This window comes from Pseudorasbora parva, chromosome 19 (genome assembly GCF_024679245.1).
Source record: "Pseudorasbora parva isolate DD20220531a chromosome 19, ASM2467924v1, whole genome shotgun sequence".
In the NCBI taxonomy this organism is placed as follows: Eukaryota; Metazoa; Chordata; class Actinopteri; order Cypriniformes; family Gobionidae; genus Pseudorasbora; species Pseudorasbora parva.
In genome coordinates, this window is record NC_090190.1 from 32,313,479 (window position 1) to 32,338,455 (window position 24,977).

Consider the following 24,977-nt stretch of genomic DNA (forward strand, 5'->3'; position numbering starts at 1 on the left):
TCTTTGTATTCTTTCATTGAAATGTAATAACTTCTCCACCTCGAAACAAACAAAAAGAATGTCTTTGTGTTCTTTCATCAAAATGTAATAATTTGCTCCACCTCTGAAACAAGTTCAATTCCTCTTATTTTTCCATTCTGATATGTAACACCCATTTTTCACAACCCAATCCATTCCAATGGATTAAATTAAATCCTGTCCTACACTAACAAGAATAAAAGTTCTTACATCTTTCTTTGTTGGAAACTATTCTTCCGTGAAGGGGTTTCATAGCAATAACATAAAAGAACAATTTATGATTCCCCAATGAACGTGCCAGTAAAATATTCTTAGAAGAACCTTTTTTTCTTAGTGTGAAGAACCTTTTAAATGGTCTTTTTTCTACTTCAGGTTCTTCATGGAACCATAATGCCAACAAAGCCTTTATTTTAAAGGGTTAGTTCAACCAAAATCTTTATTTATGTCATTAATGACTCACCTTAATGTCGTTCCACACCCGTAAGACCTCCGTTCATCTTCAGACACATTTTAAGATATTTTATATTTAGTCCGAGAGCGTATGCAAGTGTATGTACACTATACTGTCCATGTCAAGGAAGGGAATAAAAACATCATCAAAGTACTCATCATATGTTCTATAATTAGAATCTCTTGAAGCATCAAAAATACATTTTGTTCCAAAAATAACAAAAACTATGACTTTATTCAGCATTGTCTTCTCTTCCGCGTTTGTTTTCAAACCTCAAATAAAGATTCAAATGGTTATGAATCAGCTTATGAATCATTGATTCATGATTCGGATCACGTTTCAAATTGCTGAGATCACGTGACATTGGCGATCCAAATCATGAATCCATACACTGATTGCATGCATACACTCTCGGACTAAATATAAAATATTAGTCATTAATGACATAAATTAATTTTTTGGGCAAACTAACCCTTTAAGAGTGAAAAGTGGGAAAAAATGGCTCGTCTTCACTAAAAGGTTCTTTATGGTACCAAAAAATGGTTCCGCTATGGTCTTTTGTCCGGAGTCCCATTTAGTTTTTTCTTACCACATTTTTCATTTTTTTAATATATCTTTTCTTCTGGCTGAAAATCCCATTTTGCTATCAAATAAATAGGTTATAAGATGACTAACGGTGTAATGTTGACTTTTTTACACCATAAGAATGTTGAATCCATCCAGAGTCATTGTAAAACCTGTGCCATGAGCTGTGAATGATGAAGGACTCTTGCTGTTATATGAGATGCAGCAGACTCCACCATAACTCATCTCCATGTCCAAATCACAGACGACCTCATGTTAGACAGCACTGCACAACGAGAGACGGTGATCTACCCACATACCTTGCAGCAAAACAACAACAAAAAAGACCAGCAGGGCTGGCGGCTTGCACAACATCCAAGTCTTTCACAAAAAAAAAGAGGCTTTGATAGTGATGTTGAAGTCAGTACCGCCCAGACATAAGAAATAGTAAGGAAGAGGTCCATGGTGGGCTCTTTCAGATGCTGATCCATGACATACCCGCATTAGAATCTCTTATATATATATTTATTTTTTTATTTATTTTTCCCCCGCCCTAAGAGAATCATTTTGCATAAGTGCTTCTCTGGGAAGCTCTGCACTGCAGACCTATGATCTGAACAAGTGACCATCTGTTCAGCCCTCCATTTTTCTCCCAACAAGCAACTCGAACATGTAAGAAGAAATCAGCGAGCTACTCAAAACCCACCACACAGATGCTACAGTGCCACAGCGGAATATTTATAAGGGTTCATTGAGGAACACTGAAAGATTTTTGCAGTCATTCAAGACTGATGAAAGTGCACTGCTGTAAATGTACCTGCAGCAAAATCCTCGTGAGGTGGAGGGATGAGGTGTAGCTGAAAAGTGAATGATCCCAGAGATGTCATTTAGAGACAGAATGTTATTTAAAGGTGCATTATTAACATGAAAATGCCCCGAAGAGCCAGAAAGCTTGGAATAAAGCGTATTTTGAGTGGGGGAAAAAACAGCAATTGCTCTGCGGATTACAAAAGCACAACCAAAGCACTGTACTTAGCTTTAGACGTTCGCAGAAGCACAAATTTCTGTTTTGAAAATAGCGCAATTTCAGCTGTAGAATACCTGTGACTATAAGAGCAATAAATTATTATTAGCTTTGTGAATAGATCCTGTTTTTCCAGGATATGCCAAGTCATACGCATGCTGGCAAGTCATGAGGACTAGGAGCACCGACTCCAAGCCAGTCAATTTCTCAGAGTCACTCAGTCGGATACAGAGCTCCACAAATGTACTGCCGCGAATGCTAGTACGCCAAGCTGAACCACGCTGAAAAGAAGCAGTTCTTATTTGTTTTTCGCCCTTCAGTTGCTCTGACAATTTCTTCAGTTTATCTTGTTTGTAGTTCTGAAAAACTAAAAGAACAGTTCACTCAAATTTTGTTGATGTTTACCTACCCTCATGTCGTTCCAAATCTGCGTGATTAGCTTATTTCAGTAGAACCCAGGTGAGTTTTGAAGAATATCCCACCACTCTTTTCTATATATTGAAAGCTAATTTAGACTGGAGCTGTCAAGCTCTAATGATAAAAGCTCCACCATTAAGGTAGCATCAAGATGGTTGAAACACAAGATAACTTTGACTTCATTAGTGATTTAGAGACGTTTTCTCCTTAGCTGGATCAAACAATCAACTGAAATGATCAAATTAAAAAATGATTGACTCAAAAGAGCAATCCTAATGCTTCAAATAGCAATTAAACATCTAAAAGTATCTTTATTTGTATGTTTTTTGAGAGGAGTACCTTTCCTTTGTCCATGAAAATAGTTTTTCTCTGCTCGCTTCTTGAATGGCGCTTCCCCCTCAGCACGTTTGGTATCGTTGCAAAGTAAAGCCCTGCATTTATGCCCGAGCCCGACGGGCCCCGACTTTTTTACGCCCCTCGGGCCGGGCTTCGGGCCAATTTTCATGTCATACCTAAAACGCGGGCCGGGCTTCGGGCCTTTTTATAGGCTTCTCCTTCGTTTTATATTTATTTTATCAATTAAAAGGAACAATGAGTTCTGCGCTGGTGGAAACAACACGAGACCATAATAGCTAACGCGACTGTCAAGATGGCTCGCACAGTGTTCAGAGCATAGGTTCAGAGTCCGCGCCAGCAGCAGCGCGCGTTTCTTCAGCACGGAGACACACTGCAAGCGTGGTGTGAGCATGGCGTTTCTGTTGCGTGTCATCCGCGGGGCGTCTGGTGCTATTAATGTACAGGGAAGCCCTATACTTCATGTTAAATATAAATATATTGCCTATTGATACAGCAAAGACAACTTCGGCAGCAGCCGGCCCATGCCATATCCATGGTTTTGACGGCAAAAGGCTACAGAATAATTCGTTCTGTATTGACTGGTTTAATATTTCAAAATCGATAATTAGGCTATGTTGTCTTTTATTATTACAATTAGGCCTATCTGCATTTATGTTAACCTACAGACTTTAAAACATTGTCATTATGTGTCACAATGTTTTATGGGCTATATGTTGTAGTCAGATAGATATGATGGTGCTGCAACACGCATCGCCGCAAATGACTAATGCAAGCCAACGCAAATGGCCGTAAATGAAACCTAAAATAAGTCTAAGATAGTCAAAAACACCATCATCTTCAATAAAAATGAATGAGATCATTATCTTACCAGTGCGTCGCGCTCTCTTATGTGGTATTTGAATCTGAAATAAGCTGCTGAATAAAATGCATCTTAATCTTTTGCTTCCGTTGCTGTAAACTCCGTTAAATGAGCATATACCCAGGGAATTGAAGATGGGATTTATATTCATTTGCGTAGGTGTAAGGTAGGCTATAAGACAACCTGCATGTGCTTTTTTTATTTTATTTGTTTAGCTCCGTTTGCGAGAGCCGCGAGCAGAATCAGCCTGCCTCAGCTCGTCAAAAATGCCTTTTAGGCTACTGTGGTGGTAATAGTTGGCGAAATTAACTAACATTGTGATGCTTGAAGTGTTTTATGGATTTTATTATAGGCAAGACAAGTCAAGAGTTGATTTGAGAGACTAAATTAATTAAATATGCGGTTAACTCACTGTCGGCCGCTGGCCGCTTTTGGTCGTCACTTAAAAAAATTAAAACTTTAATTTAACAAACAAAAAAATGCTCTAAACATTTTTCTAAATTAACGTACTAAAGAAACGAAACGAAAAATAACTACTTTGACATTAAAAACAAAACAGAACTATTTTAATGGCTGCAACAATGTAAAAAAAAAAAAAAAAAAACGGGCTCTAGTCGGACTCGGGCCGAGAATTTTGATAAGCTGTCGGACACGGGCCGGGCTAGGGCCTCAGCGTCTCGGGCCCGGGCCGGGCTAGGGCCTAGATTTGAGGCCCGTGCAGGGCTCTATTGCAAAGCATTCCAACATGGTAAACATTCATAGTTTTGTGAATTCTTGATGGCATGAGTTTTAACCAATGAAATAGGATTTTCAAACTCTTGTTGATGTAAACAAAACGATCTTACTCGTACTGACTGACACTTCTGAAGCGTGTGCACAAAGATGCCTCAGAGAGCGATCAATCCAGGCATACAGATATACAAAGAATTACAGTATTTCGTAATATCTGTCTTGATGAATATTCACACAAACATGATCTGTTATGTCTTAAGAGAACGTTTGGTTAACTGTTGGGGGAAAAAACATCTGATGTGTAACATTTATATATAATTAAACAACTGTGGTATCATAGAGAAAAGTTGAATATATACTTTTCCTGCACTGTAAAATCTAAGACTTATTTGAAAAAAGCACGCCAGCCAATTGCCTTAAAAAACAAATGTTGTGCTAACAAAGGCTTAATTAGTATAGTTCAATTACAAGAGTTCTAGTAATTAAAAAAGATTTGTAGGTAAGAGATTTGAGTACTTGATCTTTTACTTTAGGTTTACTCTTGACTTACAACTTCCATAGATGCTAGCATTGTTGTGTTTTGCATGCTGAATGTTGAAGTTTGTGTCTGACTCCAACATGTTCAACTGCAAGATGTTGGTACAAATATAGAGGGATTATGTCAACTCAATTAAACTGGTGTTTCCACTGGTGTTTATGACAAGACTGCCATGCAAAGGCAAAAGGCCGTAACTTTTTTGGTCGAAAATGAGTTATTGACATTTTTGGGACTTTCAAGACCTCCTTTATCATGTGGATAAATATCGTTAGTCAATTATGTTGTTTTTTCGAGAAAATTATGGATTGTCTGAACAGTAACTTCCAAAAGCCCAGGAGAAACCAAGGCAGAACACCGTAACAGCAGTTACCGCTCTTTGCCTTGGTTTTAGAACACTCAAACTGAGTTACGGTACTCTGCCTTTGTTTAGCCATGCGTCTAAATTAAGTTACGGTACCGACATGCAGTTATGGTGTCCCGCCTTTGTATTAATGTCTATTAAAGTTTGCCGCGTTTGAGTTACGGTGTAGCCTGTGTACTGTCATACATGTTTTCATAATGCAGAATATTCTCTCAGCGCGCTGTCAGGCAGTCTGGGGCTGCCCACTGCACGAGTGTGTGTAGGCTACTCGAATGCAGTGTGTAACGGTGGCTAGCAGTCCAGTTGGGCGCCAGACAGTTTACATAAACTGACAAAGAATGTGGACTTTCCGTTAACCCCGTACAACAAAAAAGGGACTCAATAAATGTCGTATGATTTTAGAATTTCTTTAAGGCTTTTAAATTTCACAAAATAAATATCAGAAAAACAAACAACAATAGTAATAGCAGTGAGTTCAACCACTCATGTGCAGACTTAAGATATCAAACATTAGAAAAGAAAATACATTCGTTAGGTCTGCAAATCGTTTAGTTATTTTCCTCGTGCGTCTTTGCACAGGCCAACAAGATTCAACAGGAATAATCCCTTTTAAATCAACAAAAAAATTGTCCAACAATAGTCCATAATATAAGTAAATAATTAATGAAAACGAAAGTTCATCGAACACTAGGTTTGGTGTCCAAATAAAAGAAAAATAATCGTTTTCAGAAACGGATAACTCCGACGGCGTAGAGGCAGGTTGTTAAGGGTTAATTGTTAAGTCTGGGAGAGCGCGGGGAAGATAAATGTATCCTTTTACCTTTCGTGGTTCGGACCAGTTGAAAGCTCGTAGAAGGAGGAATTTATGCTTGCCTAGCAGGTTCGCTTTGTGAATCCTTATTCAACTTTACCACCTTTGTAGCAATAATGCAATGTTACCGGTGTCCCGGTTCCAGCTCGATCAGTCGCTCTACTTCGTTCCAGCAAGACCATCCGCATTGATCGCTTCCCAATGCAGGTTTCGGACTTTTACCCACACGATAGTAATCCAAAGAGCGTCTTCACGACACGCTGAATACAACACCTTACTTCCCTTAATTTTTCCACGCCACTTTCAAAACGTCCCCACCGGGCCCTCTCTTCCCTTTTCCTGCTTCCTACTTCCTCTTTGCTATTTCCACTTTCCCTAACGAAATCAACAAAACCCCACCTCTTTTCGTTCTCCCATTTAGATTTTCGTTTGCATGAATTTTAATAATGTAAAAACTGGAAATATTACTATTACTATTTGACTATTTGAACAATATGATTTTTAGTTACTTTTGTTTCTTTTGTGCACTGCTACATCCTCCCCCCATTGGAAAATCAACCCATGGTTGGTCTACTCCTGAAATCCTAAGAATTCCTCTTCATCGGACGAGTCCTGAAATATTTCCAGAATTTTTTGTTTTTCCCATCTTTCTACTTCTTTAGCTGTAGGATAGCAAGGTTTCAGATTACAAACATGTATAGTTCTAACATCTTCACCAGTGCTTTCCAGGACAACTTGATAATTTACCGGACCCAGCCGACGGACAACCCAGTAAGGTCCCTTCCATTTCCTACCAAGTTTGGCTGTAAACTGATGTGGAGCACTGGATCTTGGGAAATTCCTTATCCACACTCTGTCTTGAGACTGGTAAGCCACATCTCTTCGGTTTTTATTGTAGTTTCTTAATTGCCTGAAACGTGCTTTTTTCGAATTAGCATCGGCCTTAGCATGAAGCTGATTGAGTCTATCAATAGTTTCATAAAGTGGCGTATCTGGCAGAACCGGGATTGATGACTGGAGGATTCGATCCATAGGACTCTGGAGCTTCCTGCCTATTTGGAGTTCGGCCGGTGTCAGTCCTGTAGTTTCCTGTACTGCGGTGTTCAATGCAAATCGGAACTCAGGAAGGTATGCATCCCACTTTTTGTGATTGTCTTCAACGTATGATGCAATCATACACTTTAAGGTACGATTAACACGCTCAGTCATGTTAGTTTGGGGATGATACGCTGTGGTAAGCTTTGGCATGACTTTCCATTGTTCACACAGCTCCTGGAAAATGGATGATACAAACTGGGAACCCCGATCCGATAGAATGTACGTTGGAACTCCCCATCGAGTAAGAATTTCAGTTCTAAAGACTCGGGCAATCGAGGAAGCGTTCGCGGTTCGCAGGGGGAAAATTTCCACCCAACGTGTATAGTAGTCTACCACCACCATGATGTATTCATGTTGTTGTGAACTGCGAGGAAACGGCCCCATCAGGTCTACTCCCAGTAACTCATTTGGTCCGTCCACAATAGTCTGTTGCAGTTTTCCCGAAGGTTTTTTATTGTCTCCTTTTAGGACTTGGCACTTCTGGCAGCATTTAATGAAGTGTTTTACTTCGGACCACATCTTAGGCCAGAATGCAACATTGTGAAGCCTTTTGTAGGTTTTGAAGATGCCGAGATGACCAGACAGAGGATTTTCATGATAAGCCTGTAATATTCGTGATTTTAGTGAGGCAGGGACATAAATCCGGTAATGCGTTTGGTGCTCATCAACCTGGGTTTTCCTATACACTTTGTCTTCCAGGACTATATATTTTTTCATCAGGACTGGATCATCTTTTGCTAAAGCACGGAAGACCTTTTCAATTTCCGGATCTTGGTGTTGCTCTTCCCACACAACATCAGTAGTAAAAGGTAAGTCCTCTACCTTTTCCTTTGTAGAAAACAAGTTACACTCCCCAGTTGAAGTTATTCGAGAGAGAGCATCTGGAACAACATTGAGTTTGCCCCTCCTGAATTCTACAACAAAATCAAACTTCTGCAATCTCAGAGCCCATCTCAATAGACGGCTTGTGGTTTTGTTAGAAGTTAGCACCCACTGTAAAGCAGAATGATCAGTAACTATGGTGAAGATTTTTGGTTCCAAATAGTACTGCCACTTCTCTAGGGCCCATACCACCGCAAGGCACTCCTTTTCTGTTGCGGAATAGTTCACTTCAGACTTAGTCAGGGTCCTGCTGGCATACGCTATGACCTGTTCAGTGTCTGCTTTTAATTTTTGCGTAAGGACTGCACCAAGGCCAATTTCACTTGCATCTGTATACACTGTGAAGGGAAGATCTGGCTTGGGATGTCCTAGAACTGGAGAAGAGGTCAGATATGATTTCAATTTGTCAAAGGCATGCTGACATTCAGGAGACCAGACAAAAGGCTGCCCTTTTCTTTTCAGATTGTTCAAGGGTGCAGAAATTTTTGAGAAGTCGGGAACAAACCTGTGGTACCACCCAGACATTCCTAAAAATCTTTGAACTTCTTTGAGGGTTTTTGGTACAGGATACTGCTGAATGGAACGTATCTTCTCAGGATCTGCTGCAACGCCATTGGTATTGACAATGTGCCCCAAAAATTTAATCTCCTCCATACAGAATGTACTTTTTTTCAAATTGATAGTTAGTCCTGCTCGTTGCAGTTTGTCAAACACCATCTGGAGATCCAAAAAATGCTGTGTCACAGAGGAAGAATAAATGATTATATCATCTAAATACACCAGACAACACTGACCACGTAAGTCTCCCAGGACCAACTCCATTAACCGCTGGAAGGAGGCTGGTGCATATGGCATTACATTAAAGTGGTAGAGGCCTGAGGAAGTGGTGAAGGCAGTCATGAACTTACTTTCAGGGGCCATCTCCACCTGCCAGTATCCACTATTTAAGTCAATAGTGGAAAAAATGGTTGAACCAGAGAGGGACTCCAGAATCTCTGTGATGGATGGAAGGGGATAGGCATCACTTTCTGTGAGTGAATTGAGTTTTCTGTAATCCACACAAAATCTCTGTCCACCATCTTTTTTAGGTACTAGCACGACCGGAGAGGACCACCCAGACCGCGAGGGTTCGATGATACCTGCTAATAACATCTCTTGGAGCTGCTCTTTCACAATGGTCTGTTTTACAGAAGACATGCGGTAAGGTTTTTGTTTTATAGGAATTTGGGCAGTTGTATATATGTGATGCTGTAAAACATTGGTTCTACCAACTTCATTGGTGCACACTTTAGGATTTGTCTGTAGAATGTCCCACAGTTGTTGTTTTCCGAAGGCCTGTAGGTTTGCAGAAGACACAGCCTTATTTATATAATCTTGAAATTCAAGACGATCTTGCTGCTGAAACCCCGGAGGAGGAACTGAACTTATAAGGACCAGCTGATGTTTTGTTTTACCCCCATCCCTACTGTTCCTTATTGTCTGGCTTTGCTGTCCAGACACTGAGGCCCTGCCAGGTTGGAAAGGGTAAGTAACTAAAGGGGTGTGTTTAAATCCATACTCTTGGTCAGCAACATTTATTTGTAGTTGGGTATGATAAATAAAATCAAGCCCCAATACAATTCCATAAGCCAGAGCCTTAGCAGGAAGCACAGTCACTGAAGAATTTACCACATTCCCATTTATTTCGATGTCTAAAGTTGTCCAGCCCAAAGGTGTCTCTGCTTCTCCATTGGCAAGATACAAGGGACCATGGCACCAAGGTTTAAGATTATCTTTTGAGCCATTTAACTCAGCCCAAAGATTCTCATGTAACAATGTGTAGCTAGCTCCTGTGTCTAAGATAGCTTTACCATACCAATTTTTTATGTGTATGGGTACGACTAGCTGTTGTGGAACGGCTTTTGGATTCAGAAGGGAAGGCTCTTTTATAGTTGACAAAGAATCCTTAGTCCGGGAAGTATCACCTTTAAAGGACTGCTTAGATGTCACAGCTGACGCAGAGGAATTATTAGGCTATCCACTAGTTTTGGACCTAGCTGACTTTTGTGGTTTATATTGACTGTTCATCTGAGTAAAAGTAGGAGAATTGTACTGAGGGCATGACCCAGGAGAATGTGTGCCTCTACAACGCCAACACAATGGGGTTTTATCTTCCTGCGGAATATTGGGAGAAGGCAACCCTTTCTGGATGGGCCCTGCTCTCCTGCCATGGACATTACGCTCATATAACGCTTGTAATTCATGGTCTTTTTCCATCTGGTGACCCAATCGCACAAGTTCATCCACATCCTCCACTCTTCCACGGAGCTGACTGGCCAGATATGGCTTGATATGTTTTAGAATTAACTTAACAATGTCCTTTTCAGTGAGGTTTGGATTCCATCTTGTACAAAGAGCTCGATAAGAATATGCAAAGTCTCGGATGGATTCGTGGTCGCCCTGTTGTTTAGTTCTGACACGTTCCGCAAGCTCGTCTTCATAGTCTTCAGCTAGGAAAGCGGATAAAAAGAAAGCTTTGAACTCGGACCACGATGCAACTTTGGAACGAGTGGTTTCCCACCAATCTCGAGCAGTGCCATGAAGTACAGTACGAAAAGTAGCCAAAAGATCAGTGTCAGACAAAGGGTGCAAAGCAAGGAAATCTTGACACTTGGATAAGTATAGCAGTGGATCCGGATCATCTCCCGGCCTTCCATAGGTTGGGAAGACTAATTTAATATGATCAGTTTTGGGAACAGCAGTAAGAGCATTAGTAGTGATCAAGGGTGAAGTCTCTGATAAGACATGGGAACCTGAAGGGTTTGATACTTTCTCTTCATCATCCACTTTACTAGTGTGAACCACTGAGATTTCATAAACTTTCTCACTCATTTCATCCACTTTTGTAGACAAACTTTTTAATGCTGAGGGGAATTCGGAAATACGGCTTACCATGTCAGTGTGGTTCTCTTGCACAGCTTTCTGGATGCATTTTAGGTCCTGCTGAACTTCAATTTGCAACTGATCCACCATAAAACCAAGGTCAGACACCAGAGAAACTTTAATTCGGTCTACTTCCTCTGACACTACAGTTTTCATTGCTTTCATTATTGTATCCATCTCACTGTCATCGTTGTCCTTCTTGGAAGTCACTATGCTATGTAGGTTTCGTAAACTTTGCTCAGTTTGCTCGGCGAGTTTATTTATCTTAGATTCTATATGAAACCTACTTCTTTGTACTTGCTTACTTAAATCATTCAGAACTTTATCCTGTTTATCTAGATCTTGGTATATTTTATTCAGATTGCTGTGGACTTGCTCAGTAAGTTGACCCCATCCTCTACCAGGGGTAGGGAGCATCATAGGAAGTTCACACTGAATCTCGGAGTCAGCCGAGACTCCCTCACGGATGGACAATGCAACAGGAGGTTCATTATGGATTTGGACAATAGGTGATAAAGAAGCAGGAGTGGCAATGTCCATATCTGCTGATTGTAAAAAGGAAGGAGGTGCGTCGCAGGGAATTTGGGTAGGCAAGTTCAGATTATTATCCCTAGCACTAAGAAGAGGGACATGTAATGGAGTGGAAATGTCTGGAGGAGACATCAAAGGATATGCAAAAGAATGGTTAGTAGACATGATAAATAACAATGATAAGTACCACTATTTCACAATTACCACCATGTCCAGAGATACATGTATCATAAATAAGCTTCCTTCATATTCAAATCTGGGGTTCAAAATAAACATTACATATTTTTCTTTTCATCAGTTCAAAGTTAACTTCAGTACCGCAAGGCAATGCAATGTCCGTTGGAGTTTATAGTTCAGTTAAAGTTCATATGTCCATCAGTTTTCCACAATCAAGCAAATCGTGAATGTCAAGTTCAACTGGCTAAATTTTGTAATTCGAGCCCCACGTTGGGCGCCACTCTGTAACGGTGGCTAGCAGTCCAGTTGGGCGCCAGACAGTTTACATAAACTGACAAAGAATGTGGACTTTCCGTTAACCCCGTACAACAAAAAAGGGACTCAATAAATGTCGTATGATTTTAGAATTTCTTTAAGGCTTTTAAATTTCACAAAATAAATATCAGAAAAACAAACAACAATAGTAATAGCAGTGAGTTCAACCACTCATGTGCAGACTTAAGATATCAAACATTAGAAAAGAAAATACATTCGTTAGGTCTGCAAATCGTTTAGTTATTTTCCTCGTGCGTCTTTGCACAGGCCAACAAGATTCAACAGGAATAATCCCTTTTAAATCAACAAAAAAATTGTCCAACAATAGTCCATAATATAAGTAAATAATTAATGAAAACGAAAGTTCATCGAACACTAGGTTTGGTGTCCAAATAAAAGAAAAATAATCGTTTTCAGAAACGGATAACTCCGACGGCGTAGAGGCAGGTTGTTAAGGGTTAATTGTTAAGTCTGGGAGAGCGCGGGGAAGATAAATGTATCCTTTTACCTTTCGTGGTTCGGACCAGTTGAAAGCTCGTAGAAGGAGGAATTTATGCTTGCCTAGCAGGTTCGCTTTGTGAATCCTTATTCAACTTTACCACCTTTGTAGCAATAATGCAATGTTACCGGTGTCCCGGTTCCAGCTCGATCAGTCGCTCTACTTCGTTCCAGCAAGACCATCCGCATTGATCGCTTCCCAATGCAGGTTTCGGACTTTTACCCACACGATAGTAATCCAAAGAGCGTCTTCACGACACGCTGAATACAACACCTTACTTCCCTTAATTTTTCCACGCCACTTTCAAAACGTCCCCACCGGGCCCTCTCTTCCCTTTTCCTGCTTCCTACTTCCTCTTTGCTATTTCCACTTTCCCTAACGAAATCAACAAAACCCCACCTCTTTTCGTTCTCCCATTTAGATTTTCGTTTGCATGAATTTTAATAATGTAAAAACTGGAAATATTACTATTACTATTTGACTATTTGAACAATATGATTTTTAGTTACTTTTGTTTCTTTTGTGCACTGCTACAAGTGACAGCGTGCGATCACGCATACAATCAGTAGGCTAGTAACAGTTCGCAATTATATCCATATATCCTACCTTTTCTTGTAAACCTGATAAAATCCATCAGCATTTGGATTTTTTTGTTTAATCCACAAGCATTCTGAGAATTATTCCTAATTGTCGTTCACATCAATCTAAAAGTTGTCCTTTTAGGCTTGGCGATTTTCATTCAACGATGTAAAAGTATAAGCTATGTAGCCTATTGTATCTTTTTTTTACTAGATAAAAACATTAAAAACATATTGCAATAAATAATTACTCTGTTTAGCCTATGAATGGGCAATCCGATCCAGTCAGCGCTGTCGCCAAACTTAACCCTTGATTAACCAGCGGCACTTTGCTATTTATCTTATTCCAATCCCATGCATTTTTACAAGATTTTTTATTTGTTCTATTTTTTATATCTTTGCATTATATATGCAAATGTTTACTCATTAGAAATAATCTTATCTTGTTCATATAATTCAGTGTCACCTATCAACCTGTAAGTTTTGCTGCACACCAATGAAGATTCACTTTACTAGAGGTATTGTGTCCTTAATAATAATAAGATGGCTATAATTAATTGTAAATCATCCAAAATAAATGCCATGATCATTAGATTTTATAAAGGTGTTACTATATTGATTTTGCAAATGGTGATCAGCAACCAAATATTGATAATATGGAAGTTACTGCCTTTTGCCTTGGCATGACTCCACATTTTTTGCAGACAATACAAAGGCAGAGTGCCGTAACTTCAAAATAGGGGTTAAAAGTCAAGTTTGAGTAAAAAAAAAGTGTATGTAGATAATTGTCATTACTAAAACATCTAAATGCCAGATTTCCAGTGTCCTACCTATAACTAATTTGGCTGGACAACAAAAAATCTTTAAAGTCATTTTTCTCAGTTCCACACTCCAGTGAGTTAAGGTCTTTTGCCTTTGTAGGGCAGAAGAGTGGTATAGCGATACAAATCTAATACTCATTATATTACATAAAGGGAAATATTAGGTTAATTTTAAAAGATGATCTTATTTTCTGATTAAATCATTAACTAGGGGTAAGTATTCAGTCAGAAGCTATAGGTCAACTTTTAAAAGGTACCTATTTATTACTTTTCTTCCTTTGAAACCAAATAACTATTTCTTGTTGCATCACTGCATCAATAGGAAGAGAGTTATAATAATATGAATGTTCCAAGTGCCCCACCAAATTGAATACTGATCACTATGGTGAGTTTTTTTTTTTTCAAAATCACTATGTTTTTGTTTTTGCACCTGACAAAATGGCACTCAAACCAATTAAATATTTTTACTGGGTTTTTCTGATTATACAATGAATAGTGTGTGAATAGTTCAGATTACTAGATTTTTAAAATTAAGACATTAAATAACATTAACTAATAAGTGTTAGTTACAATCACTGTTGGATTTTACAGTGTATATATTATTTTTTTGGACTTGGTGTGTGCCAAATTTGGTGTTATTATCAAGGTATGGTTGCTATATAGGTGATTTTCTTTTGGAAGCTTCGGAAAACTTAAATTTTCCTCAAAATTGACTTTGCTGACTATATCAACTTCAGATAGGTGTAGCAAAATGAAAAGAAAGGGGTAGGTGTTCAAATCTGATTCCAACAAATCATAAATCATTTTGAAATTTTTCTTATTGTACAATTGAAAATAATATAATATTGCAAATTTGCTTAGTGTGACCAATTTTTCCAGCACTGGTCACATTTAATCCCAATATTTTCAATGGCTGCATCATTTTTCATATGTACACAAAATGTACTGAAATATACTTAAATGAATCTGAATCAAATCAAGAGCCAAAATTCTTTTGATGCCCAGAACTATTGCTGCTTCTCTCATGAATGTATAGCTAAAATGCATTAAACCACTTTTTGTTAAAATGCATTTTTTGCTCATTTTGCTTAAGAGTACTTTGCTTAAGATCATTGGTTCAGCTTCTTGAGCATCAGAAACTAAAGTACATATTGGATGTGGTCACAAAGCAGAAAAAGTATATTGCCTTTACAGCGCACCACAGAAATCTCAAGACATTTTCTCTTTGACTCATTTCATCATGGGGTCACTCGCTCCAGAGTCGATTCTGCTTATCAACCCTGAACGGAGAATTAAATATTTATTGCCATCAGACTCTTGGGGAAAAAACATGAACTCGCACAACAATATCCCACAGGAGAAGCATTTATTAGCATTTTCTATCCATTTAGAATTCTACATACCATTTACATTATTTATTCTCGGCCCCACTGCATATTAGGTTTCTTGAACTACTATGTACTTGCATTTAAATTAATCATTTGATACATGGAACTTATTCTACACATCCGTTTTTTTTTACATTGTACTTATATATTTTGTAAAAAAAATACTAATTTCTGTTATTACATCTATAATTACATTTTTGAGTCATAATTACTTTTTTATATTAGTATTAAAAATAGACTAATTTCTTATAATTAATAATAATTACATTATTGAGTCTTCCCATACACCTTAAACCACCCTTAAACCCGTACCACCTAATCTTACCCTTATCCATCTTAATAGCAATCGAAAGTGTTTTGCAATGCAACATGACCGTACTACATTATTTTTTGATGCAAGTAAATAGTAGTTAAAGACACCTTATATAAAGATTGACCCTTTTCTCTAAACAATAGCAGAATTTGAATAAGATATGTTTAAATGTAGCAAAGAAGTTGATTTATTTTAGAACCGTGGCTTATTCTGAGGCTGGGGTATAACTCATTTATAGCCTGTAATAGCAGCATTAAGTTATTTTTGTCTTTTGTAACGAGATCTAGCATGCAATAATGAAATGTTTCTGAAGTATGATTGAAAACACATCAAAATGTTTACCAAATGATTGTGAAGTTATTGCTTGGTGCCGTTTTTATTTCTGTGGGCAAGTTCATTCATAAGTGTGCTTTCATGAAGGTTACTTGTCGTTTAACAGACACTTTCTACTAGGACATAAATGGCAGGAGCTGTTTCCCTAGAGCAACATGGTATTAAGTGCCTTGATGAAAGACTTGATTGTGTTAGGCTTCACTTAGAAACTCCCCAGTTTATGTGTCAGTCCTGCCTAGGATCACATTTGTGACGTCTACGTTATCAGCACAGTCTTAATCACCAGACGGCTACTCACAGAGGCAATGACTGGCCAAATTGCCTGACTTAGAGTGTTTTCACACTTTATACGATTGCTTCAGTCCATACCCAATTTCAGTTGTTCCCCTCTGTTCTGCTTTCACACTTTTTTCCGATGCGCTTCTGTTATCAACATGTGTCAACAAGCTTTTGCTCATAAAAATAGGGAACAATGTATAATTTGGAGCAATGTAGGGTGGCAATCAATCATAGGGCACCTCAAGATAGGATACATGATACATGGTTCACAGTAATGGTAGAGGGAATGCATTGATGCCACTTTCCCGTTGGAACATGCCCTCTCAGCCGGACTGATTGGCAAAAGAGCTGCTGTATGACCGGAGTTAATAGGGGGAACTGCATAAATGCGAGTAAAACATTATTAGTTTAAACTAAAGGTTGGGCTCAATATATCGTTCTTTACAACTTATCAACAATCCAGTGATCCGTGGATATTGACATTCAGCCAGGATTTCCTGATATTTATATGTGTTTCCTGATATTTATATGCGCCTGATTTCGACGTTGGGGAAATGCATAAAACAAATATGCCTGTGAACGCTTGATATAAATATAGATAGGTCTAAATCCGGGTGATCAGTTATATCAATATTTGATATACACTCACCTAAAGGATTATTAGGAACACCATACTAATACTGTGTTTCACCCTTTCGCCTTCAGAACTGCCTTAATTCTACGTGGCATTGATTCAACAAGGTGCTGAAAGCATTCTTTAGAAATGTTGGCCCATATTGATAGGATAAAATCTTGCAGTTGATGGAGATTTGTGGGATGCACATCCAGGGCACGAAGCTCCCGTTCCACCACATCCCAAAGATGCTCTATTTGGTTAAGATCTGGTGACTGTGGGGGCCATTTTAGTACAGTGAACTCAGTGTCATGTTCAAGAAACCAATTTGAAATGATTTGAGCTTTGTGACATGGTGCAGTATCCTGCTGGAAGTAGCCATCAGAGGATGGGTACATGGTGGTCATAAAGGGATAGAGATGGTCAGAAACAATGCTCATGTGGGCTATGGTATTTAAATTATGCTGATTGGCACTAAGGGGCCTAAAGTGTGCCAAGAAAACATCCCCACACCATTACACCACCACCACCAGCCTGCACAGAGATAACAAGGCATGATGGATCCATGTTCTCATTCTGTTTATGCCAAATTCTGTCTTTACCATTTGCTGGAAGTAGCCATCAGAGGATGGGTACATGGGGGTCATAAAGGGATGGGCATGGTCAGAAACAATGCTCAGGTAGACCGTGGCATTTAAAATATGCCCAATTGGCACTAAGGGGCCTAAAGTGTGCCAAGAAAACATCCCCCACACCATTACACCACCACCAGAAGCCTGCACAGTGATAACAAGGCATGATGGATCCATGTTTTCATTCTGTTTATGCCAAATTCTGTCTTTACCATTTGAATGTCTCAACAGAAATCGAGACTCATCAGACCAGGCAACATTTTTCCAGTCTTCAACTGTCCAATTTTGGTGAGCTTGTGCAAATTGTAGCCTCTTTTTCCTATTTGTAGTGGAGATGAGTGGTACCTGGTTGGGTCTTCTGCTGTTGTAGCCCATCCGCCTCAAGGTTGTGTGTGTTGTGGCTTCACAAATGCTTTGCTGCATACCTCGGTTGTAATGAGTGGTTATTTCAGTCAAAGTTGCTCTTTTATCAGCTTGAATCATTCGGTCCATTCTCCTCTGACCTCGAGCATCAACAAGGCATTTTCGCCCACAGGACTGCCGCATACTGGATGTTTTTCCTTTTTCACACCATTCTTTGTAAACCCTAGAAATGGTTGTGCTTGAAAATCCCAGTAACTGAGCAGATTATGAAATACTCAGACCAGCCCGTCTGGAACCAACAACCATGCCAAGCTCAAAATTGCTTAAATCACCTTTCTTTCCCATTCTGACATTCAGTTTGGAGCTCAGGAGATTGTCTTGACCAGGACCACACCGCTAAATGTATTGAAGCAACTGCCATGTGATTGGTTGATTAGATAATTGCATTAATGAGAAACTGAACAGGTGTTCCTAATAATCTTTTAGGTGAGTGTATATATAGCAATACAATATATAGCTATACAATATGAATTTACCCCCAAAATTCAATATATTTACAAAATGATAAATCCACGTTTCGCTACCTGGAGTCCAGTTGGTTCTGTGAATTGCAGCGATCCATGTGCTTCTCTTTTCTGTAGCTTTCGTGAGTTTATCAAAATTGATTTGTCCAGTCAATCTCAAAGCTCTTTCCCGTTTTAGTGTGTTTCGTGTGTATTCCGCTGCATTCTCCAATTCTTGGAGTGGAACCGCAGCGACTCTGGCCAATGGTGACGTCACGCACATACCTTTTATATCACAATATAGCCATTCAGCAATTATCAATATATATTGCTTGACAATTCTATGATTCATCACAATATCTATTTAACTATGAAAACAAAATGCCTGTGAAAAAGGGTTAGTTCACCCAAAAATTAAAATTCTGTTTAAAAAACTCTTACCCTCATGTAGTTCGACACTCATAAGACCTCTGTTCATCTTCGGAACACAAACAAAGATATTTTTGTTGAAAAGGCTTTCATTGACACCAATGTCATTTCCTTTCTCAAGTCCCATAAAAGACACTAAAGATGTTGTTACAAAGCCCATATTGTTGCAGTGGCTCTACAATAATTTTATGAAGCGATGAGGATAGTTTTTGTGCGCAAAAAACATAATAAAGACTTATATAGTGATGAGCTGCTTTCAAAACAAAGCTTTGAACGGTTATGAATCAGCGTATCGATTCATGATTCGGATCGCATGTCAAACTGATAAACTGCTGAAATCACTACGATACTGCTGAAAACTGCTGAAACGACTTTGGCGATCCGAATCATGAATCGTTGTTTTTGTTTTTTTGCACGTAAAAATTATTCTTGTCGCTTCATAAAATTATTGTAGAGAAACTGTAGTGAGATGAACTTTGTAACGACGTCTTTAGTGCCTTTTATGTGTCTTGACAGAGTAAATGACATTGGTGTAAATGAAGGCCTTTCTGAGCCATCGGATTTCAACAAAAATATCTTCATTTGTGTCCCGAAGATGAACTGAGGTCTTGCGGGTGTCGAATGACATATGGGTAGGTAATTAAAGACAGAATTTTCATTTTTGGGTGAACTGACTTAAGTGCAGGTTTTCCTTAAACCGTTAACCTCTTTTAAGGCTAGTTCATTTATTTTCATGTTCATGTGTTGAGCGCCACCTCGAGGAGCCATGAAGCAGCAACCTATTTAGAGCAGCTTATTTTATTAATGAAAAATATCGATATTTGGCGTATACGTATCGATTCTCATATCGCACAGAGATGTATATTGCACTTTCAACATTTTTTTTCCCACCCCTTAAAGCTTCTCCCTCCTGTTTACAAGTGCTTGAACTTCTCTGTCTGGTTTCATGTCGATATCATTGCTCAATTCAGTTTTCCAGCGTCAAAGGCAGCCCACTCTTTAAGCTCACCTTCAGAAAGTCAAGCTGACGGACTTTAAGGGCAAAAAGAATAAAGTCTTGCCATTTTATCAATCACCTCCGTTTTTGAGTTACTTATTCTTATCCCGCACTGCTGATGTAACAGTGAGTCTTACACTGTCAGAAAAAAGGTACATTGCTTTCTGGGGCTGTACCCTAAGGTACAAAAACAAAAAGGTACTAATATGTACCTTTAAAGTACTACTATGTACCTTTAAGGTACTAATTCACAGTCTTAAAGTACTGATGTACCTTTTAAGGTACTAATATATACCATTTAGGGGCGATTAAGGTACAAAGTTGTACCTTTTCACTTTTGTACCTTAGGGTACTGCCCCAGTGACAGCACTGTACCTTTTTTCTGAGAGTGGTAGACTTTTATAAGTAAAACATGGAGGCACAACCACTGGCATTGAGGACAAGAACCCTCAACCCCATTGTCACACAAAAGCATGTAGTTCCTTGTATTCCTGCATTCAGAAAAAAACACCTTTCACAACAACACTGTTAGAAAAATCTTAGTAAAAATTATACTTTTAGGGGTACAACAGCCTATCAGTGGGGCAGTACCCTTAAAAGGACATCTTTGTACCTTTTTTTACCCCTAAAAGTTTCAAAACGTAAGGTACGTATTGCTACTTTAAGGTACTAATGTGCACCTTTTAAGAGTAAAAAAGGAAAACAGGTACAAAGATGTCCTTTTAAGGGTAAGTGACAAGCTGTTGTACCCTAAAGGTTAAACATTTTTATTTATTTTTTTGTGAGGGAATCTTCCAAACCAGACTTTAACATCTTAGACTATAGACTATTTTACCCCTCAAATATTTACTTAACTTCATTTTCAATTGACTGCATGTTTAGATTTAAGCCTGATGATTTTGCCTGAGGTGTGTGCTGAACTTCCTACTCTATTATGTTTTAAAGATTTTTTTTATTTTTGCGCTCTCTTGCTAATAACCCATTTGGATCAAGCATAAGGAGCTTTATAGCTCTACAGTTTCATCTATAATCACACTTAACTATCCAGAACAGATGTTCCTATCTAGACTCGGTCTACGGTACAGGTTATTGTTTTTCTCTTCATCCGTTACTTTGTATTTCTTTGAAGCGGAATTATGACTTTAATGGATTTTTTATGCTTGATGCACAAAGAAGTCACCTTCTCTGGTCCTCAATCCCTTTGGATTTCAACATGCGGAATGAGAGCTGAAACGCATAGCCCTTTTCAGAAGCCTGCCGTCCACTTTAAGTACTGTGCGCTAGACATATTAACACGGAGTCAAATAAATTTTGTTTGTGTTCTTCCATTTACTCCGCAGTATTTTCCCCTACTCGCGCCACTGCAGTCTTTGCCCATAGGCCGATAGTAATGATGTCCTGAATTATGCAGTAGATCCTCAGATAGGCCCGTTTGCCTTTACTCAAAACTCCCTTATAGGCATCTGTCCTTTTATGTTATTGATCTCACTCTTAAATATTTCTCTTTTTACCTCCTTTGCTCTCATCCTTTTCACCCCTCTTTCTTCTCACTCTTTGCTTCCATTCAAACGTCCACTTCTTTCATTTTTTCACCCCCCTCCTCTGCCTATTGGTCTTTCCCAAACGGATCTTGCTTTCCCAAGTCTTAATCCCCCATTCTGTGTCTTTTTCCCAGTGTCAAAAGAACTGCAAGGAGAATTAATGGGGAAGAGAGAAGGAGGAAAAAGAGAGAAGAAATTATGACGTCAGCGTGCCTTCTGGTTCAAAGCTATGACATTAGCAGCTCCAGTTCTGAAACGTAGCCAGTATGACGGCGAGATAGATGTTAATTTGTAATTGTGTGTGCATGTGGGTGTGTGAATGTGCTGCCAGACCCTGAATCAGTGCATTACTTAATATACACATTAGTGCGAGTATAGGTACGTTTGTGCTATATATCACACAGTATATCGCACTATTGCTTGTCTGTACGCTCGTGTATGTGTTGTTTGTGTATAAATAAGTGTGTTTAGTGGGAGGTTAATTAAAGAGAGTGTGTATGTGCACGTCTGCAGCAAAGGCGGAGGGATGGGTGGGTAGGTTTTGATGGCTGGCGTACAAAGTGACTTGAAAATGATTCATGGTGTTGCTGGCGCTTACATGGCCTGCCATTTGTATCAGCACAAGCACGCTGTCTCTCCCTCCCTCTCTCGTTCTCGTGCACTCTCGCTTTTTTCGCTCATTGTGTGAGGAACACAAACAAAAGGCGCAGAGGGCGGCCTCATCCCCTCTGTTCTTCACTTTTATTTACTCAGTCTGCTCTAGATCTACCCAGGCAGAGATGGACGCTTTACGACCAGGCAGATTTATTGTGAAGATTCGAGACTCTGTCCTGCGTTGAACGATCTAATGCATGAATCAATACAGGGGGGGGTAATGATTTCCCATGTTCCCTGGGGATTGGTGAGGTTCAGGGAGGTGAGATGTGTTAGCAATCTTCTCCAATCTCAATGAAGGGACTTAACTACCTCTGCTAAGTTAATGTATCTTGGTGTCTGGCAGCGTCTTAATTGATGTTGATGTACTGTAAGCTGACTGCTTGCCTTTTTGTCGTTCTTTCTTTTCTCCCTCAAGGTCTCGTTCCTGCATAAAGTGCTACCCACCCAAGTGACTCTCTGCCCGTGTTATGGCGGCGAGGCCCGCCCTTTCGTTTCTATTGGCTGTGCTGGCGTGCACTGGGCCGGCCCAGCCTTCCCCCCCACTGCTGCTCCGCCCCCGGGAGAGAGAGAGGGACTCAGGAGGGGCTTCGGGCGGAGTCAACATCGCTGTGGTTCACTCTGGCTCCTCCCACCTCCCGGAAACGAGCGCTGGGGTGGGGGGCGTGGGCGGCGCCTCTTCAGCGGGCTCCGGCTCCGGTGCCGGGCCAAGCAGCAGCAACTCGGGGACGGGTTTTCTAAGTCGGGCCTGGTCAGGACAGGTGGGTGAAAGTGTGATGACGCCATGGGGTCCCGCGAATGTGATCTGGCTGGCCGTGAACGAGAGCAGTCCTGGGAGCCTCTTGCTACAGTTATGCGAGTTACTGGCTACCACTCCGCTACAAGGCCTTGTGTTTGAGGAAGAGAAGCCGCCACCTCCAAACCGGGCACCGTTAGCACCTATGCTGGAATTTGTCTCGGCCCAAACAGGAGTGCCTGTCATTGCTGTGGGAGGAGGGGCTGGTCTGGGCAGGGAGCCACAGGTAAGAGTTAAGATTTATTCATAAGATTCTTAGATTTAATGTTTCTTTATGAATTTGAGAGAATGGAATCGGCTATAGTAAAACTAATATTTCCATGGTCGCAGAAGCAGAAGTAGTTCTTCTAAAGTGTTGAAGCCAAACTACAACAAATATATTTTTTATGTTCCCGTTTCCACTAATTGTTGAAGTAGTTTTTCAGCTTTCAGATTGGCCCACAGTGGGTAATTTTTTTTCCAATAACAGCGATGGCTGAGCCTAACAAGAAATAGTTTGAGAATTAAAGTCTTTGTATGTAAGAAATGCCTTTCAATTAATCATAAAATGGCCCTGATATATCACTAGACATTAAGAAATCATGTTAATTTCAAATACTAGTACTAGTAAATATTAGTTGTTGTTGCAGCCCTCAACTGATGTTGATGTTGACATGTTGTGTTTTTGCCTGAAGCTCCGCCCTCCACTTATCTACCAATCACGAAGTCAGTAATGTTTCGGCACCCAGGTTGCCAGATCTGCTCTAGTTACCACAGCTGCTGATCTACAAACGTTCCTGTTGGATCCCGCAGCCTATCTGGCAACCTCGAGTCAGGGGGAGGGGGAGAGAGGATACACCGCTCTACAGTCATTTGAAAGTGATTGCAGTACCAGTTTTGGCCACAATCTTACATGCACTTCCTTTAAATATCATGAAAATGTTTAACTGTCTTGGTGATTTATCGGTTAGACAACACAGCTCTAATTAAGAGATACATTTAAGAATTCATTTGAAATGAAGACGTGTATTGTTCATATCATTCTCCGTATCTGATTGGTGTGACTGTACATGATCACACATCATTTTAAAACAGTGTTTTTCACGTTGTGCTGGGAAAATCTTCGCTTGGTACACACACACGCACACATTGTTGTACATCTATCTTTCTGAGGACATTCATTGACACAATGCAAGCTCCTTAACCTAAGCCTACCTATCACAACTAACTGCCTAACTTGAACCCTTACCCTAAGCATACCCTTAACCTAATTATAACCTTATCCCTAAAACCAAGTATTGACCCTCAAACAGGCCTTTGAAGGGTTCTCGGAAAGTGAGGACCGGCAAAAATGTCCCCAAATACCCATGGATTTACTCTTTGACCTCACTCTGCTGGTATAACACTCAAACCTCACAAAGATGTACATTTACTTTCTTTGTAAATTTGATAACAGCAGATTGGAAAACAGACCAAGAAAAGAGAATACTAATGTAGTAGTAATGGAACTAATTTTACACAGTGGTGACGTAATTTCGATTCTTGAGATATCGGCTTATAGCGTGATTTAAAAAAAAATTAAAAAAAATAAATAAATAAATATATATATATATATATATATATATATATATATATATATATATATATATATATATATATATATATATATATATATATATATATATATACACAGATTTGCGATGTTAAGTATTGTGGAAATGCATGACAGCCGGTGAAAAGGGTCCATGGATGTAGCCGTCAATTCTGCAGCCAGTATGTTAGAGCAGATTATCTGAGCCGTAAATATGACATCATGACAAAACTGATTGGCTGATGACAGTGAGCGAGTGAACAGTCACAAGCTATTTGTTAGCGACTGTTCTGAGCTCTGACTTGGAAAATAAAGTTAGTAATTTGGAGCTTTTAAGAATAAAATCTACCAGCAAGTGTTAACTAAAACTGGACTAGACTAGCCAGACAAACCCTGACCTAGTCTCATCATCTCCATTATTATTTTCTTTAGACTTAATTATTTTTTTTCTGGAATGCACAATAACACTTTCCCTCAGAGATATAATGGTATTTGGTCATTTTTCAGCCATGACCTCAGTTGTCCTCTCTATGTGCACGGACTGGAAAAGCACTGAGCTGTCTCCTAGATATGCCTCTTCTAATTTTGGCAAAACAGTGGGTAATTATTCA

The 24,977-nt window shown here is 39.4% G+C and overlaps 1 protein-coding gene across 1 annotated transcript in view; it reads left to right on the top strand.

Moving 5' to 3' along the window:
• Window positions 1-24,977, top strand: part of grin2da (glutamate receptor, ionotropic, N-methyl D-aspartate 2D, a) — a 145,113-nt gene that overhangs the window by 31,932 nt on the left and 88,204 nt on the right. The window contains exon 2 of the mRNA XM_067424872.1: window positions 22,419-23,022. Coding sequence (XP_067280973.1) covers window positions 22,471-23,022 — 552 coding nt within the window. The 5' untranslated portion in view covers window positions 22,419-22,470. The remainder of the gene's footprint in view (window positions 1-22,418; window positions 23,023-24,977) is intronic.